At 40.2% G+C, this 18,609-nt stretch overlaps 2 protein-coding genes across 4 annotated transcripts; both read right to left on the minus strand.

Moving 5' to 3' along the window:
- Positions 1-4,218: 4,218 nt before the first annotated feature.
- Positions 4,219-6,593, minus strand: RNASE11 (ribonuclease A family member 11 (inactive)). 3 transcript variants are annotated; one of them, XM_070239775.1, is made up of 2 exons: positions 6,324-6,593; positions 4,219-5,817 (listed from the first exon to the last, which is right to left on the minus strand). In XM_070239775.1, the coding sequence occupies exon 2, from the start codon at positions 5,793-5,795 to the stop codon at positions 5,196-5,198; it is 600 nt and encodes a 199-aa protein (XP_070095876.1). In that variant the 5' UTR covers positions 5,796-5,817; positions 6,324-6,593; the 3' UTR covers positions 4,219-5,195. The 3 variants fall into 3 exon arrangements, with proteins under 3 accessions (XP_070095876.1, XP_070095874.1, XP_014589126.2); XM_070239773.1 differs by having other exon boundaries at positions 6,259-6,592; XM_014733640.3 differs by having other exon boundaries at positions 6,355-6,586.
- A 3,085-nt stretch (positions 6,594-9,678) lies between these two features.
- On the minus strand, positions 9,679-10,116 carry RNASE12 (ribonuclease A family member 12 (inactive)). The gene is given in 1 exon segment (NM_001309410.1): positions 9,679-10,116. A coding segment is annotated over 1 exon segment (438 nt).
- Positions 10,117-18,609: the final 8,493 nt, after the last annotated feature.

Genomic DNA, 18,609 nt, shown 5'->3' on the forward strand with positions numbered 1-18,609 from the left:
TGAGGGCACAATCTGGTCAGGAGAAGAGGACATGGAAGTTGGATGAGGAAGAGATAGAAAAGGATAGAAGGGGAAAGGTGTCAGAAAGGGAAAAGTAAGAGTGGTCACTCTGTGTGGCCATGTTTCAAAAGTGCATCCGCCCAACCTTGCACCTTGTCCCTCACTCCACACCCCCGCCAATTTCTACACTAACAGGCCCTGTCTCTTGTGCCCAGGAGAGCCCTCAGAGGGACATTTAATGTGACAGGTCCCAGGGATCAGCACACATTCCTGTAAAGGAGAACATGGAGTTCTTGGAACAGCCTGAGCTGAGGAGAACAAGGAGAAAAGCCGCAGGCAGCATAGCCTACAGCTCACACACATACCCTCTTTTATATTAAAGACATCAACGCTTTTTCAGCCATATATATTCTGAATGTTTTTCTTCACTTGTGTGATTGATACAGTGCCCTGATCCAATCATAATGAAAATAATAATAATGACAGCTACTATTTAATCCTCAAAACAATCCTGTGGGGTGGAGTTTATTCAGGAGGGGGCTCTGCCAGCTCCAGGGCCCTGCTCTTTGACCCTTTGCAAGACAAGCCCGAGAGCCTGCTGAGGCCCTCAACTGAGGTCCTGAACTCAATAAGCCATCACAGCCAGAATGGACTGAGTTGAGTCTCTTACCTAAAGGGTGTATAAGAGGAACGGAAGTGTCATCAGTGAAATAAAGAAACCAAATGTGCATAGTGTCTGAAAATTAGAATGGGGCTTAGTTCAAATTATTCTCCAGAAGGACAGCAAATGTACTGATTTGTTCTCCCAGGAGGAGGGAGTGCATGAGAATGTCCTCTTTCCTGTAGCTATGCCAGAAGTATGTTATTTTTAAAAATCTTATTTCTGCTGATCAGGCAGGTAAAAACAATATCACATTGGTTTTGTTTATATTACCTTTGGTAGGAAGGAAAAAATTTCCAAATGTTTAATGACCAGTTACTTCCTCTTTTGTTAATTTTCTGTTTGTTTCCCTTACTTATTTTTCTGTAGGTATGTTCATCTTTATCTTATTAAATTGACAGACCTCTTTATATATTAAAGACATCAACCCTTTGTCAGTCATGTACATTCCAAATGTTTTTCTTCAGTCGTGTGATTAACACAGTGTCCTGATCTAATCATAATGAAAATAATAATACTGACAGCTACCGTTTAATCCTCAAAACAATCCTGCAGGGTGGAGTTTATTCAGGAGAGTTCCGCCATTATCTTTCTGTATGGTTATGGGCAAGTTTGCTTTTTCCTATCAAATAAAGATGAATGGCTAAAAGCAAGGCCTGTGGAATCACTCTCATTCTTTGTTCCCAGGGGAAGACTTATTATGTGACTTTGCACACTGCCTAAAGTCTTTGTGCTTCAGTTTCTTCATCGCTAAAGTGGGGATAATAATAGTCTACCTCATAGAGATTGTTCTGAGACTAAAGAAGTAATATTTATATTTTAGACTAGTACCTGTCATATCATAAGAGCTCAATTGTTGTTAATTACTGTTATTACCTAATAACCATCCTTGTGGTAATTATCACATGTGATCTTGAGAAAGTTTAACACACTTTATAAACATGAAGGTTTAACGATTTAAAACAGTCATCTAATCCAAAAATTGTCAGTTCTTTTGTTGCTGGAGTAAAAAGGATGCATTTCATGTGTGTGACACCTCTTCCAACTTCTCAGCCACTGTTTTGGAAACATGAGTCCCCCTGACAATGCCTTTGTGTTTACTCCCAGATGTGTGCTATGACTAGGGAGATGCAGGGTGAACACACTGCCTTGCTAGTTCTGGGATACTGTGGAGGAGGTAGACGCTATTTGAGTTAAATTGTCTTGTTTTGTGCAAGTCCACAAAAAGCGCTGAATATCTGGACAGCAAACTTTATTCCCTAATTGGGACTAGAAATTAGAATATTCTGTAACTAGAAAGAAAGCTTTTAGTTCATCTAATTTAGTGGTGTTCAAACTTTGGAGCACATCAGCAAACCTAACACTCTTGTCAAAGACCCACATGCTATGGTCCTATCCCTGATCTATAATCTCCTGGGTTAGGGCCCAGGGATTTATATTTGATAACAGCTCCTAAAGTTATTAAATTTGTTAGGGTAAGTCTGGGCTGATGGAACAAAATCTCAAAGTATAACGGATTTAAAACTATACATATTTATTTCTCTCTCATGTATCAGTCCCAAGATGCGTAGTCCAGGTTGGCAAGATAACTCTGCTTCACACAGTTGTTCAAGGATGTAGATTCCTTCCCTTTTGCTGTTAAGGCCATCCCTAGGATATTATCATCGTCTGCATGATTAAAGCTGAGTCACACTCATGTGTGTTTTGGGGACCTAGCTATTGGGAAGAACAAAAATCACAGAGGAGGCAAGCTCAATGTCCTAAAACCTGGACAAAATTTCTAAGTCTGAGAACCCACATCTAATCCAACCTGTGGATTAATCCATCCTGTGTAGGTAAGGAAATTGAATCCCAGTGATGTGAAATGACTTTTTGGGGTGGCATGATGAGTCAGTAAAACATGTGAAGATTTACCAATGATGTTGCAAAGCCTCTCTCCTTACTTCAGCACCATCCTGGGCACCTGAGGCCATGGACTTGTTTCACTTCAGAGCTGTTGACTACAGAAATTTAGTGCACTTTATGTCGAGGGGTGGAGGGCAGGAAATAGAGGGAATGGTTAGAGACAAAAAGGGTACTTCTTTTATGCTAAATAATCCCTCTCAGTATCCCTTTCTCAAACCTCTCTATCACTCCATTCCCAACTTCCTTTCTCAACTTGACTCTTCCTTCCATGGCTCTTATGATAAGATTGGTCTCCTTCATCACTTCATTTCATTCCCTCTCAGGTTTCTTCCAGCTACAGGGATACGACACATACCTACCTTTCAGTTATATTTCTAACAAGAGACTCTTGCTGGACTATTTCTAGTCAGATGGAGCTTGTGCAATTGAATGGCATGAGATGATACAATGAGAAAGAGAAGAAGAAGAGAAGACAAGATCAGCCTACCAAAGGACTGAAGACAAGGACACAAGTTCTATGGACTGTGAAGAGAGCAGCCTCAAAACAATAGAGCCTGGGCAGCTGCCGGAGACAGGCTAGATAAGATGACAAAGGAGTATAGTGGCCTTGAAAGACAGCCTGAGAAATTTAGGTGTGAAACTACAAGAAAAAAGGAGCCCTCTGTGGTTTAGGAGCAGAAAAGAGACATTACGAAAACTTAATGTTTTAGAATTGGAAATCCTTTGCCTATTGTCATCACGACCTTAGGATGTGCATTATGTCAAATAGATGACAGGTTTCAAGGGTGAGAAGTACTACCACTCGGGAGCCCTGATTCTCTATGGCACCTCCGCATTTAACATCTTTCAAACTTCATATAATGATGACTAGATAGATCCTGAGAGATCAGGGTACCAAAGGCTCAGAATCCAGAGTTCCTGATTCCTCCAGAGAAATGGGAAGGTTTGGTCTTGATCAAGACTCTTTAGAGGATGCTCCTGTCCTACAAAGAGGTATCTATTCTGGGTCTTTGTTCTTCTGTCCTGGTGAAAGAAGAAATCTGTACTAAATTCTGAACTAGGCTGGATTTGCTTTTTCTTACAGATCACCAAAAAATGCTCCCAGAGATTGAATAGTTATTGTCTCTGGGCTGACATGCACATCTCCCAAAGCTGAACTCTACAGTAGAATTCTACTGTAGGATAGAAGTAACTCAAATTTGAACCAAATTTGAATCAAGAGGAGATTCGTTGGACTGCTCTTCTATGGACAGAACCCATCCCATGTCTGGTGAGTGAGTGGTAGCACCTCGCCACATGAAACTATCCTTGGAATGGGACCTTCCCTAGGTTCTGTGAGTTCTCCTTCTACAGAGAAGAGAACTTTGGGCCCCAGGCATTTCCCTCTATCACTTTCTCCTTTGGCTGCCAAGTGCAAATTGAGTGCTAATTACGTATGTATTTGGCCAAGCTCATGGTGATTGTTTATTTAAGCAGCCATTATACTGACAAGGAAAATCCAGCTAAAACATACAAAAATATCTCCCCTAATGCTGCATATTGGTTGATTGTCAGAGTTTTGCAGTTTAGATATAAGGAGAATTCTGCACCCAATGTGAAAAACAGGAAAAGTGATATGTAGACAGTGATGTATAAAAAGTGTTACAGTGATGTAACATTCATTTACATGCATTTATTTAAAATTAGGACATTAAAAAACAGTAGTCACAGCATGAAGGGAGGATGTAAGATGAGGAAACAGGAGCACATAGGCACACATTAATGAACAAGATAACTGCTGTATTTTATGTAGAGTGTTGAACCACAGAGACTTACAAATAAACAATTGTTGGTGAAAAAAATATCCCTACAACATCAGAAAACAACAAGATTGAAGACTAATCATGCCTGGCACTTGGCATAGGCTTTCTTTTTCCCATGTGTCTACCTCCTCTATTACTCTGTTGTTTGCCATTCCTTCTCACAGCTTCGGGGAATCAAGACTATTCTTAGCAAAAATTGCAATTTCTTCCTTCTGTAGCAACCTATGAAATAGATAGGAACGAGCATGGAGGAATGGAGACTGCATAGGGCCAGAGTTGTTGACTGAGAGCAGCAACTAAACCAAAGAATATTTTTTCCTCTGGTATCTTCTAGAGGGCAGGCAGGCCCCTGGTTGCATGGATGGGTGCTCACATTTGTGCGCATGCATCAACGCACACACTTCTTTGAAGAGACGCAATGATAATAATGTCCCCCCTGCTCATTCACTATTTCTCTGAATAGTCTTAGTGGCAGTACAATGAACTTTCAGTCATATATATTGGTTTTGGGCCTTCCTTCCTTAATTCTAACAAGTTGGTTGGACTCTACTTCTTGGCTTTATATCTGAGCTAGGATGGAATTCAGCTTGGTTCAGAGAAAGTCTATGTGTGTGAGTATTTATGCATGAGAGAGGACGTATCTGCACTCCAGGATCAGTTATAAGTTTTCATTGAATTATCTACAATTTTGGATTTTTCATTTCTTCCATTAGTCTAAATAACCAAGAGTTTACTATAGTGCTGAAAGGGTAGACATGGATAATAGAAGGCAATAAACAATAATGAGAATAAGTATGTCTTTCTCCAGTCTCAAGGCCCTGTGGGATTTACAACTTAGAGCCACTAACTAACCAGCTCATCAGAGAATGACCTGTCAGCACTGCCAATATTTTCTTTAATGAGGTAACACTGTGGTATTGGCACCTGGGGAATTGTTTGCCTCTAGTGAGCTGGTACATAGTAGTCTCCAGTTCTGCATTCTCAGAGCAGCTTATGACAGCATTCTGTCCACATTTGCCCCAGGGGGCCTTGGGGGTGCTGTGGATCACTTCTATGGAGCCATGGATGAAGTTGTTGCTGAACTTGCATGACTCATTAGCTTCTGAAACTTTTCTCCAGACCGTCATGTCATTGCAATACTCTTTGTCATTACCTGGGCTGTTTCCCTTAAGGAAGCTATAATGTAATCTTCTGAATGTCAGTAATGAGGAAGACATAATATCCTTGGACATGCCGAAGCTGGTATTTCTATATAACAGAGTCAAGTCCATTAATAGCTCAACGGTCTGTTTTCCTTGGTCACTTTTTGTCATGCCGTATTTCATCTTTTCCTCTGAAAGTTCTTCTTTAATTATCTTCATTATGCTTTCTGAAGGTCCTGCAAGGACCAACCCCAGGCCGAGTAGCAGCAGAGAAAAAGTCTCCATCTCAGATCTAGGATAATCTCTTCTATGGAAAAAAAAAAGGAAAAGATAAAAATAAGGAGAATATTAAGAAGATAGCTCTCTTTTCTGTATGACAATAATTCTGTATGGCCCCAACATGTAAATTAAGACTCCTACATCTGTTAATGGACATCTGTTAATGGATGTAGTGAAAAGACAATCAGCTGTGAAATCTAAAGACGCAGCTTCAAAATCCTGCTTATTGACTAACAAACAATTTACTCCACCTCGTTTAACTAACCTCAGTTTCCCCCTGTGAAAAAAGAAGGAAATGTGAAAATTATATAACATGTTTAAAGTGACCAGAGCCAAGTAGTTATTTCTCTTCCTTTTTCACTTGTCTGTAATCTCATCAGTAGGGTCTATAATCTCTGTAGTGGGTCATAATAATCTCACCCAACACATTCCTAACTGTTCCTATGTCTCTTACAGCCTCATACAGTACCTGGCACATGCTAGCCACTTGAAAAAAACACAATGTTATTCCCCATTTCTCATTTCTTTTCTCACTGATTCTCAGTCGTGGGATTTCTGTCTTTACCAGTTTCTTTGGCAGGTTGATCCTGTAGAGAAAGATTCCAGCTTGTTGCAGGATAAGAAGTGAAATTGTATTTGTTTCCTGGGAGTTTGTGTTATTGGGTCTAACTGAGGGAAGGAGGGGAAAGTAATGGGTAGGTAGAATTTTACGAGATGGAAGGAGGAGACATTGTGGAGCCAAGGGTGCTCAGAGAACTGAACAAAGTGTCCATTTGACTGTCAGAATCCTAGTGACCTGGGCAGCACCACTGCTCCCTCTTCTGTGAAATCTTCTGTCTGTTTTTAATCCACAGCGATTTCTTTTTCCTCTTTTGAAACCCTACAGTGTAGATTATATTGCACTTCATTTTATATATTCTTTTTCTTTATTTTTCAAGTTAATTGATACAGGTTAGTCTTTTTTCCTCTTATTAAGGCTGAAAATTCCTTAAGCCTGGAACCTAGTTTCTGCTTCTTTATATTTTGCGCGGAATCAAACACTGAACTGTATATTTACTAGTTTCTCAACACTGCTTAAGAACATAACATGACTTGACAAGTATAGAAAATCCTTTACTTAAGGTCGATGCTGGAAAATTCATATTGAGAATCCCAGAAAGAATGGTTATTTAGGGTGATAATTCTTTGTCTTGCTCTAGAAAGACCTCATTTTTTTCTCTCCCACCTTTGAGAACTTCCTTCTCTTATACTTATATCTCCTGCATTATCACATTTACCTCCTAATCCCCATGCCTCACTCCTACAATTCCTTCGGTACACTACTTTGCTAAAAACACAACTTGCAATGACACTATTTCAGAAACTTTGAAATATTCCTCATTGCCTACATGAGGTAATCTAATCTCCTGAGGCCAGTTAGTCAAGGCTCTACTTGATCTAATCCCAACCTGCCTCTAAAGGTTTATCTCCCATTATTTTGGTACACAAACCTGCTCTAGTCAAATCAGTGTGACCCACTCTTCTCTGAATACACCCTATTCCATCTCTCCATTTTTGCTCCTCTCTTGAATGCCTACTCCTTTCTACCTTGTGAAATCCTTCAAAGCCCCGTTCAGATCCCATTCTTTCTTTGACACATTTTCTCACTACTTAAGTCGACCAAACCCATTTCTCACTTCTCTGAACTTCTTATCATGCACTTCTTATACCACTTATTTGACATTAGTACGGATGGACTTGTACTTTTTATTACATCTGATTTTAAAATGTCCTATATGTGAAATTAGAGCAAAGACCCAATACCAAGAATATTTGAGCCTTAATAATTGGGTTGATTGATTATTGATAGATTATTAAGGATTAAGTGGATGTGCTCATGTGTATGCTTTGAGCACAGACTTGGTGCAGATTAAAGGGAGGAGAAAAGGAGGATTTTGATTGTTTCCTAAACATTGTCTACCATCAACATCAATAGTGAACTGACAATAAGAAAACAGACAATAAGGAGAAAAATAAACAAGAAGAAGAGCAGTGCAGAGATTCCCAGTTCTTCTGAAACATGTATTTCAAGAGGGCAGAATTCACAGCTACCTGGGTTTGATTTGAGCTGCTTGGTGCCCATTAAAAAAAAAAAATACCCCCTCCAAACTAGAAATGTCTAAAATGTCACAATTCATGTGAATTAAGCTTTGATCACTGTTGAATGAAAATACTCTCAGGTTAGATTCCATTGGACAATCTCAGTTACTTACACTTTAATGGCAGTACATTTATCTGCAAGATTTTGTTTTTAATGAGAAGGAGGGAGGTTAGGGGAGGAAGGGAAGACAAAGCACTGGGAAAGAAAGAAAGGACAATAAAGCCGAGGGAAGTGATAGGAAAAGGAATCAGAATTCAGAACATAGAATCAGGGCCCTTAAAGGACACATTTCAGTTTCTTCAAACTTTCACCCAAAAGTGATTCCGCTACCGGGACCCAATAAGTCATATGCTAGGGACCACCTGTTCCTAATCAGCGTCTATTCAGATGGCTGAGGGCTCTGCTCCCTTGGTGACATCCTAACTTCCATGAAGACAACAGTGACAATGGGATTCCCACAGAGAAATGGGTAATGAAACTCAGCTGCAAAAGGGCCACCCCAGATGGGTAACCCTTGCCCAATTAAAAGGTTGCAAAGTGTCCTTTGCTCACGATTGTCACCCTCTTCTCTCCACAAATTTAATCAATCAGTTAGAACTTGATACTTACAAAAGCCAGAGTTAACAGCTAGCATAGGTGTGCCTCTTTTCTGATTTGAACTTGAATTAAGTACAAATAAATAATGCAATAGCTGAAGTCTCTCAGCTGGAAAGACCAGAAAAGAAAGGGCCCTCTAAAGTGTGTGCATTGCCTCTGCCCACTCTAGCTCACTGTATGAGGTTCCAGCTCTCAGTTACAGGACTGAAGTGTCATAGCTCAGAATTAGTGACCCCATAATCTGGCATTTAGTTCCCAGTTACCCCTTATTTCTTACTGTTCCCCTGTACTAACCCTCCCCTCCAACGAGGCTAGTATCTACACTACCTAAGAAATAGAATTGTGGAGTAATAGACCTGGAAAGAACCTTAAAGATTATCTAGTTCAAGCACCTCACTTTACAGATGACGCACATCTGTAATTTTAAATTTTAAATAATGGGATCTGACCGTGTGATGGCACAACTCGTGTACCTTGCCTCACCCTAAATCCAACTCAGTCAAATTGGGTCTTGATTTAAAATTCAGATATTTTGTTCATCAGGGACTTTTGCATTGATTTTGAATTTTTTTTTTTTTTTTTTTTAGTGAGGAAGATTTGCCCTGAACTAACATCCACGCCAATCTTCCTCTATTTTGTATGTGGGATGCCTCCACAGCAGGGCTGATGAGATAGTCCACACCCCACAAACCCTTGCTGCTGGAGTGGAGTATGGAACATTAACCACTTGGCCACAGGGCCGGCCCCTAATTTTGGTTTTTTAAAATATTATTTATCTAGATTACGGTGGGGAGGGTGTTGGTTCCCCTTAAATTTTGCACATAAAGTGACTATTTCACTCACTTTACCCTAATCCCAGTCATGTGTAGGATTCACTCTTGGCTCTCATCAAATGACCCAAAGTAAAGGGACAAGGAATTAAGACACATGCAGAGTTTATGGTTTAATTCAGTAGAGTTTTTTTTTATTGAAGTAGAATAAAATGATTCCAGCTCAGTAATACTGGAAGGTTGAATGAATTACCAGTGACTGTCCATTTTACTCAAGGCATTACCCCACGTCCACTATTCAGGTGTGCATCAGGAAGAACCAGCACCAGTGCCCTTGCAAGAGGAGAAGAGAGGATCCCAGACTCAAGCACTGGGTCTCAAGTTATTCAACATATCTCTGGAGATTAACTGGCCCCATGTCATCACAAGTGACAAGAATAAACCCCTCTGTGGGGGAAACGCGGTACCTGCAGGCAGGATATCTGGTGCCTTCAATGAGCTTACAGACTGTCATTTTAAACTTTGTCTTGCTCTGGAAGCATAAAATGGTGGAATTGTTTTGGCAAGCCATCTTATTGGGAGAAGAGCAAATCCTATTGATATTTCGAGGCCTCTCATGGATGAAGACGTGCTCCTTTCTGCAGGCGTTGTCAGGTCCCTTGATGCTTCTTTGTAAGATCATGGAGTTACAGTACCTTACAGGAATGTCACTCTGAGGGTAGTCCACATGCAAGTGCTCTAAGGTTGACACCACTCCTTCGTCGTCCAGCTCATTTTCCCAGAACAGAAGCAGCAGGAAAATTATCACCATTAGTATCATCACGGGTAAGATGTCCTTCACATCTTTTGCTCTAACTCCTATGGAGTAAGAGGAGACAGAAAGTAGCAGAGGGTAATCAGATTCCTCCAGCCCCATCCCCTGACTTTGCTCCCCGATCCTTGGAATATTTTATTTCCTTCTCTCTGCTAATTAAAATCATGCTGCCCCTGCAAGATCCAGGTGGAGGTACAGCTCCCCGAGAAAGCCCTGTCAGACCATTTCAGCTCTCAGAGTTTGGCACTGAACTGTTCTCTAACTATTCCTTTGCCTTGTGTTTGTTTAGCTTCCACAAGCTCCTTGATAGCAGGTTTCTCTTCTCCTATGTCTCCTGAATCCAGCAGAGTGCTTCACACAGAGGTGAACACACAGAAGATGCTTGAATGTACTCATACCTGATTGTTTTATTCCTAGTGCTGAATGACTTCCTTTCCTGTAATGATCTACCCTAATTCCACCCAATTCCGCATCTTTAGTACTGTCTACTACTGTGTTCTTCCCAATTCCTTCCCAATCTCTCATCCTGTTGATCCTCGTTTTCTCTGTGCTAGCTCCTCTCACCTTTCTTTTTTGCTATAGCTCTCACAGGTAACATATCCTTGTGATCATGGATCTGAGAAAGTCCTTTGTATCTCACTGTTCCCTGGCAATATCTGGTAGGGAGCCAGCTGAATGTGGGGAGGGCAAAAGTGGAAAAAGCAGAAAGGGAGGGGCCTGTAGGGGAGTGTGCTTGGACGTCAGTGGGAAGGAAGAGAAGGTATCTTCAGGGGGAAAGTTGGGTACGGCAGGTCCTGAATGTGTCCTCATTAAACATGCATGAACTTTTCAAAACATTTATTGAAGTCCTGATGTATGCCAGAAACAATATTGTCTATTTTCCAAATTTTCGGTCAGTCCTTAATACAAACCTGTGAAGTAGCTATTATTTCCATTTCATTAATGAAGAAATGAGTTGCAGAAAGGTTCAGGTGGAGATGGGAGATGACAAGAGTAATAAGCATCTCACTTTCTCAATGCTTAACACTTTAACTCCAGGATTAGCAAGTTTCATTCTCACATGGTATCCAGGACAGTTCAAAAACAATTCTCTGACATAACTATTAGTCTTTATAAAATCCTGGGCTCCTGGAGAGTATAGCAGTGGTTTCCAAACTCTGCTGAATGCTGGTATCACCTGGGCATTTTTATATGCTACCTTAAGACATTCTGTTTTAATTGGTATTGGGTGTGACCTGGGTTTGGGGATTATTAAAAGCTTCCCCAGTAATTCTAATAGCAGCAAAATTTGGGAACCACTGAACTATGGTATACTTTGGAAACCTACATATAAAAATAATGGATGAGGGTTTGGTAAAAGATAGTGGCTCAAGGTATTGAGATAGAATTCTTTTTGTTGCTATCATCTCCTGGTCATTTGATATAGAAATAGGAACGTGGACTTAATTTTACTACTTGTTATCCTGAAATGACTTCTCTTTTAGAGACACAGCTACATAGTCTCCTTTGTACATATCTGTGTCTTTCTCAGTGGTAAGAAGAAAACCATCTTGGGGTGAAGAATGGTCTAGGAAGGACAGACAATCCTGGAAAAGGCTTCAAAGAATGTGTCTCTTTTTATATACAACAACAACAAAAGCATAATTCCAGACCACAAAAATGAACAACCAGAAGGTTATTATTTACTTTCCAAAACTATCATCCTAGATGTCCTTTCAGAATTCAAACTGTCTTGTTTTGGATATGTGTTGCATAATGCCACAAAGATGTAAGTGCATAATTAATTGTTGAAAAATTTTCCAATTGACAGATTTTGATTTGCACACCATCTTGCAGAAACATTTCCATTGTATAAGAAATATATCTACATATTGTAACATGGTCATCACTTCCTGCCAGGACCTCCAAGTAGCTGAATTACAGATGTTATACTAAGTGTACAGGCAGGGAGGCAAACCTTGTTACAAAATTTATCCTCAACTGAGGCAACTAGACCTGTCCCTGCATTTCAGAGTATTATCTTCCTGAAATAGAACTGAGATTGAGTTAAATAGTGCTGGCAGCTTTGGAGAAAACATTCGTAATGCCTAAAACCAACTACGGATTAACATCTAGATACATCATATCGTACATGATACATCACTTCCTCATATCCACAATAAAAAGACAGGAAACTCCAGAGGAGAAAAGTTGTCAAAAATTATGAAAAGCAAGTTTCAGAAGAGGAAGCCAAAATAGGTGATAAATAATGCTCAACTCCATTAGTAATCAAAGAAATGGAAATTAAAATAACAAAGAGATATCAGTTTATAATCATCAGATTATCAAAAATTAAAAAACCTAATATCAAGTGCTGACAAAAATGTTAGCAGGCATGGAAATTGGTGTGGTGATACTGGAAAGTAATCTGGAAACATCTGGTAAAATTAAGAATGGGTAAACCCCAAGACCTTGTAAGCCCAGGCTGGGCATAGACACCAACAGAGTTCTTCAAGATGGAGCATGTGCAAGGATGTTCATCATGACATTATTGGTGGCAGAAAAGAGCTGTAGGCAACTTAATTGTCCCTCATGAAGGGAATGGATAGGTAAAAGTGTGTTAGATACATAAAATAAAATAATATAAAGCAGTTTCAAATAAGACACTAGATTTACAAATAGCAACATGAATAAAACTCAAAAACAGGGTGTTGTGTGAAAAAAAGGTAAGAAACAGAAAAAAATTGTTTTCAGTTTATTTAAATTAAAAACATCCATGCTCCACAACAATACAAAATATTTTCTAAGGATACACAATATCTAAATAGGTTGGAAGAACATGGACTAAGTACTCTAGGATAGATGCTCATAAGTATAAAAGAAATAGAAGCAGGGGTAAGGAATAAAAAGAAAAATAATAAAATCGAGGAAAACAAAAGAAAAGCCTAGCGTGGGCCATAAACAGAATATAATAAACTCAGTTCTGTGTACCTGAAGAAGGAAGGGAGGAAGGAAGGAAAGAGGAGAAGAAGGAAGGAAAGAGAGAGGATAGGTGGTATGAGGAGGAGCAAGAGCAGGGAGAGGAGAAAAGGAAGGAGACAAAAGAGGTGGAGTAGAAGCAGGAGGAGCAGAAAAAGAAGAAGGAGGGGGATGAAGAGGGGAAGGAAGGGGAGGAGTCAGAGGAAGAGGAGGAGGAGAAGGAGGAGGAGAAGGAGGAGGAGGAAGGGGAGGAGAAGGAAGAGGAGGAGGGGAAGAAAAAGAAAGGAAAGGAGGGGAGAAACTGGGCCTATTTTCAGATTATCACATTTGTCCTACAGCTCCCACAACCCTCCCTTTGCTGAGCCTTGGGTCAACTCACAGATAAAGACTACAGGAGGTAGATAGCTGCTGGAAACTAAAGTTGATGTCAGAATGTAAAATACCATTTAGTAATTACCCTGATTACACATTTTCTCAATGAGTTAAGCTGTGCTACTGGATTGCTAGAGACCTACCCAGCTCCAATATTGTCTGATACTAGGCAATGGCATCAAAGTGACAGCCGAGGAAGCGAACACTTACCCTGAGTGCCTTCAGCTGTCATGTATGAAGTTCGAATATGTTGAGGCCACCACATGGAGAGAAGACATGAATAGAGAGATGCTCAGAGAGCTTCAGCTGTTTCAGTTCTCCTACAGGAAACTGTGGAGGTTAGTCATGTCCTATGGATGTGGTTGGCTACCCTTGCAAGGCTTCTGTAATTGCCCAGTGCCATGCTCACCTTAAGTCAGTATAGCAGACTGTGTTTTCCAGAAAAGGGCTATAAAATATTTTCCATCATGTAGTCTCTTCCAGAACCTTGCCACTCTCCTAGCAAGAAGTAGAGTCTATGCCCTTTCCTGAGAAGCTAGGTGGGCTTTGTGCCTGCTCCCACTAATATAGTGTAGGGCAAGTGATCCTATGAGACTAGGTCATACAGCTTCCACCTGGGAGTTTTTCTCTTGAGACATTTACTCTGGGTGCCTTCAGCTGCCATGAATGCAGTCTGACTGTGTTGAGGCCACCACATGGAGAGACCACATGGAGAGAGAGAGAGAGATGCCCAAATTGCTCCACCTCTTTCACTTGCCTGATGCTTAAGTCTTCTTAGCCCAGGTGCCAGACTGGTGAGTGGAAAAGCCCATGAGCTTACTCAGCTCCAGGCACCATGTGAATAAAATCACAAGTGAGACCTTGAGCACAAACTGCCTGGCTGACCTCAGTCACTTCCAGATTCAGGATCAAAATAAACGTTATTGTTTTCAGCCACCATTTCAGGGTGAAGGGTAAAGCAGCAAGCGATAAACAGAATAGGGGGCTCACCACTTTGCCAAATCTCCCAAAGCAAATCCAATTCCACAGAGTTTTTTTAGCAAGTAATAGATACCCCTGAAGTTTTGTTGGATATAGAGTATAGGTTATCACACAAGCGATAATGCAAAACTAGTTTTCAAAATCTCCATCTGCTGTAAAACCCCAAAAGTTCCTTTTAACTCCCCTGTCTCTCTCCATCCCTGCCCTGAGAGCCTCTCCTGCTCCATGTGCCAGCTCTTCATGTCTCCTGGATTCCACCTGCCCCTCCATGCCCCTGCCTTCACAGAACTCCCCCTGTGTCCAAATAAAGATCTTTCCTGAGGATTCATTCACTAAAAACATCAGTGAAGTATTGTAAGTAATAAACATTTTGCTATCTAGCAGGTATAAATCTTATTCTTCAAACTTGGGCAAGAAAATTTCATCGCTTTATTGCTTCTCTATCAAATGAAAACTAATTCTGAGTCTGCAGCCCTACTAAGCTGGGGAGAAATTTGACTCATGCCATTATGAATGCTTCCTTTTCCTCCCTAGCTAGGGGCCCAGGGGAATCTGCAAGGCGTATTATTCCTGTTCCTTCTCACTATGGGACCTGTATTGGCCAACAGCACCAACCAAGGGACCAACATTCTTATTAGCTTCCCTTATAAAAGCTCTTAGAGTACAGGGTTTAGATCAAGAATCTTGACTCATGGTTGTATTAAGACTTGTTTTCTTAGTCATCTACTACATAAGACTTTCGTCACCCTCCGTGAAGGATTTTTATCATTCACATTTTATTCCAGTTAATAAGTATTTATTGAACACTTACCTATGCCAGACACTATTTTAGACAGTTGGGACAGGTCAATGAAAAGACAAAAATCCCCATCCCCCTACTGACTCTGAATCAATCCCTTAACATGAAAATTGGTAATAAAAATATAAGAATTACACATTTATTCTGTCTTGCCTGTAGGAACTATGTTTCAGGGTAACAAAATAGCTTCCATGTGATGAGATTGCTCTTCTTTAGAGAAGAGCAATAAGTAATAGAAATGAACAGAATGATAAAATTAGAAAAATCACCATTTTATAATCATTAATGAAATTTTTAAGCCAGGAAAAAATTATTTGGTAGGTGGTAGAACTATTAGGAGAGAGTCTGGGGCCCGCCCCTGGCTGAGTGGCTGAGTTTGCGCACTCCGCTTGGCAGCCCTGGGTTTCGCCAGTTCGGATCCCGGCCGCAGACATGACACCGCTTGTCAGGCCACATTGAGGCAGCATCCCACATGCCACAACTAGAAGGACCCACAGCTAAGATGTACAACTATGTACTTGGGGCATTTGGGGAGAAAAAAGCAGAAAAAAAAAGAAGATTGTCAACGGTTGTTGGCTCAGGTGCCAATCTTAAAAGAAAAATAAAAAAGGAGAGAGTCTCATGGGAAACTGCAATGAAAGATCTGGCTGCCATCACCTAACCATTACTACAAGTGGGAAAACTAGTTATCGCATACCTCTCAATAAGACAGCATAGGAAGAACACAGCACTGCTTAGGAAGTAGCCTTATCAAAAAAAATGAGCCTAAACTAATTAGGCCTTAGATTTAACTTCCAGTTTGGAGGAAAGACAGGGAAATGAGGCACAAGTTAAATAATATCACACAGAAGCAAGAAGACAAATCCAGAATGTGAGACATTCTGTAGGATGACTAACCAGTTTCTTCAAAAAGTCAGCGGCACAAAAACAAAGAGGGTTGAACCATTACAGGTTAAAAGAATCTTCAGATTTTGATTCTTATTTGAATTTGAATATGGACTGAGCATTAGTTTTCATATTAAGAACATATTCTTACTTTTATAAGGTGTAATAACGGTAACTATGTAGAAAAAAACTTTGTTTTTAGATATGTTCAAAAATATATGATTGAAATCACATGATGTCAAGTATTTTCTTCTAAGAAATAAAAAAAGAAGGAAGAGAAAGAATGAAAGTAGATAGAGAAAAGAGAGAGGGAGAAAGCAAATGAGGCAAATTTTTGATAATTATTGCCTTTAGGAAGATAAGTGTAATGAGATCCATTACGTTTATTCTCTCTGCTTTTGTGTATATTTGTAGACATTTATAAAAAAATCTTCAAAATTCTTGCTTTCATGGAGCTTGCATCTAGTGGAGGGAGACAGACAATGAAAAATAAGCATAATCAACCAATCAATACGTTAGCGTTTTGGAAGATAGTGAATGCTGTGCAATGTTAAACAGGATGATCAGAGTAGGCTTAGCCATTACAGGTTTCTCCCTCTTCCTTTCTAACCAAACCCCAATATGATTTAATAGTTGGGCATGGATTCTGGTGAGTATAAGTCAACCTGGGTAATCTCATTCAAGTAAGGTCAATGAGAAGGGAGGAGTATTCAGCTAGAAGTTTTGGGAAGAATCTGCATAGAGTAAGGATTGGCCACTGTAACAAAGACATCAGATGTTAGGAAGTTATTTCTCCCTTATGTAACAGTTCAAGGTGAGCACTCCAGGGTCTGTTCACACAGTCGTTGAGGAACTCAGAGTCATTCAAATACACCTTTCCAAAACAAACACTTTTTAAAAGAAATTATCTAAGAATCAACTCAACTGTATAATGTGGCAAATACCTATTAGGTTATCTACTCAGCCGTTTTCTGGTGTGGCTCTTCCTTTCTGGCCATAGCTTGGTCCATAGATACACCCCTCATCTAACCTGACCAAATTTTCTTGTGACATGAATTTGTAATTCTGAATTGAGAGGCACAGAAATTAGAGTTGATAAGAGTCACGTTAATGGCAGATTCACACCCTAATCTATATGCTCCAGCCTTGTGTCCCTTGAATAGGTCAGGTGCGCTCCTGCCTTACCGTATTTGCTCTGGCTGTCCCCTCTGCCTGGAAGGCTCTTCCTTCACATACACCATGGCTCATTCCCTCTCCTCCTCCAAGTCTTTGCTCAGTGAGGCCCACACAGACCACCTCATCTGAAATTGCAACCCCCACACATGCCTGACCCACACTTCTCTGTTCTACTTTTTCTCTTCTATTTCTGTTTTTTTTTTTTTTGAGGAAGATTATCCCTGAGTTAACATCTGCTGCCAATCTGCCTCTTTCTTTTTCTTTTTTTTTTTTTTTGCTGAGGAAGACTGGCCTTGAGCTAACATCCATGTCTGTCTTCCTCTATTTTATATGTGGGATGCCTGCCACAGCATGGCTTGATAAGCAGTGGATAGGTCTGCACCCAGGATCCAAATTCGCAAACCCTGGGCCTTCGACGTGGAGTGTGCAAACTTAACCACTGTGCCTCCAGGCTGGCCCCAATTTCACTTTTACCCTTTAATATATTATCTAATTTACATTTTTATTTTGTTTGTTGTTATAGTCTGTCTCCCCTTCCCCCACCACCACCCTAACAGTAGTCTCCTCTAGGGTAGTGCTCTGAGTGAGACGTGTGCTCACCTGGGGGAAGAAAACACTTTCAACTCCTTGGTCCCATCCTGGGATTCTGACTCACAACTGCAGTGAAGAATGTGTTGTGGTGTAACACTAAGTGCTGGTGTTTAAATGCCTTCCAAACAAGAGCACGGGAAGCTTGTCTCAAGATTATTAATAAATGGGGAGATGGATGAAGGAAGAATGAGGAGACGAGGTCACTCGGTTCACCTTATTGACTGGCTGTAGCTTAAGCAGTTGCTGAAAGCGTGTTCTGAGCCATTCTGGATTCTGGTAGCCCAGAATTCTTGTGGTTCCCTTGATTGTATAGCACGGTGCCTGGGAGCCAGTGGCCTCGGGGATTGTTTACTGTACTATATTTGTCTTTGAAAAATGAAGATTATGGAAAGAAAAGTAGTTTATAAATATATAAATATATTTTAATATATAAATCCCCTGGGCCTACAGATAAGGGAAAGAGATCAAAGTGATATATATATATATGGAAACCTTAGACAAATACCTTTAAACAGCCTGATTTATTGTAATTAGCATACTTATTGTTAGAATATATCTATTGATCCTAAATGCCCTTAATCAGCCAAATCCTTCACCTTATTCCAAGTATTCTTTCTGAGTATCCTTTATTATTTTTCTTGGCTTCTACGTAAATTCCTAGACTATGTGTATGTCCTAGTACACAACTGGTTTTGAAAAAAGGAAAAAGCAAATCTAAAGAGATTATCATTATAAAT

The sequence above is a fragment of the Equus caballus genome, chromosome 1 (genome assembly GCF_041296265.1).
Source record: "Equus caballus isolate H_3958 breed thoroughbred chromosome 1, TB-T2T, whole genome shotgun sequence".
NCBI classification, from domain to species: Eukaryota; Metazoa; Chordata; class Mammalia; order Perissodactyla; family Equidae; genus Equus; species Equus caballus.

Coding starts and splice junctions, on each gene's coding strand:
- RNASE11 (XM_070239775.1), bottom strand. CDS start 5,795: ATGGAGACTTTTTCTCTGCTGCTACTCGGCCTGGGGTTGGTCCTTGCA.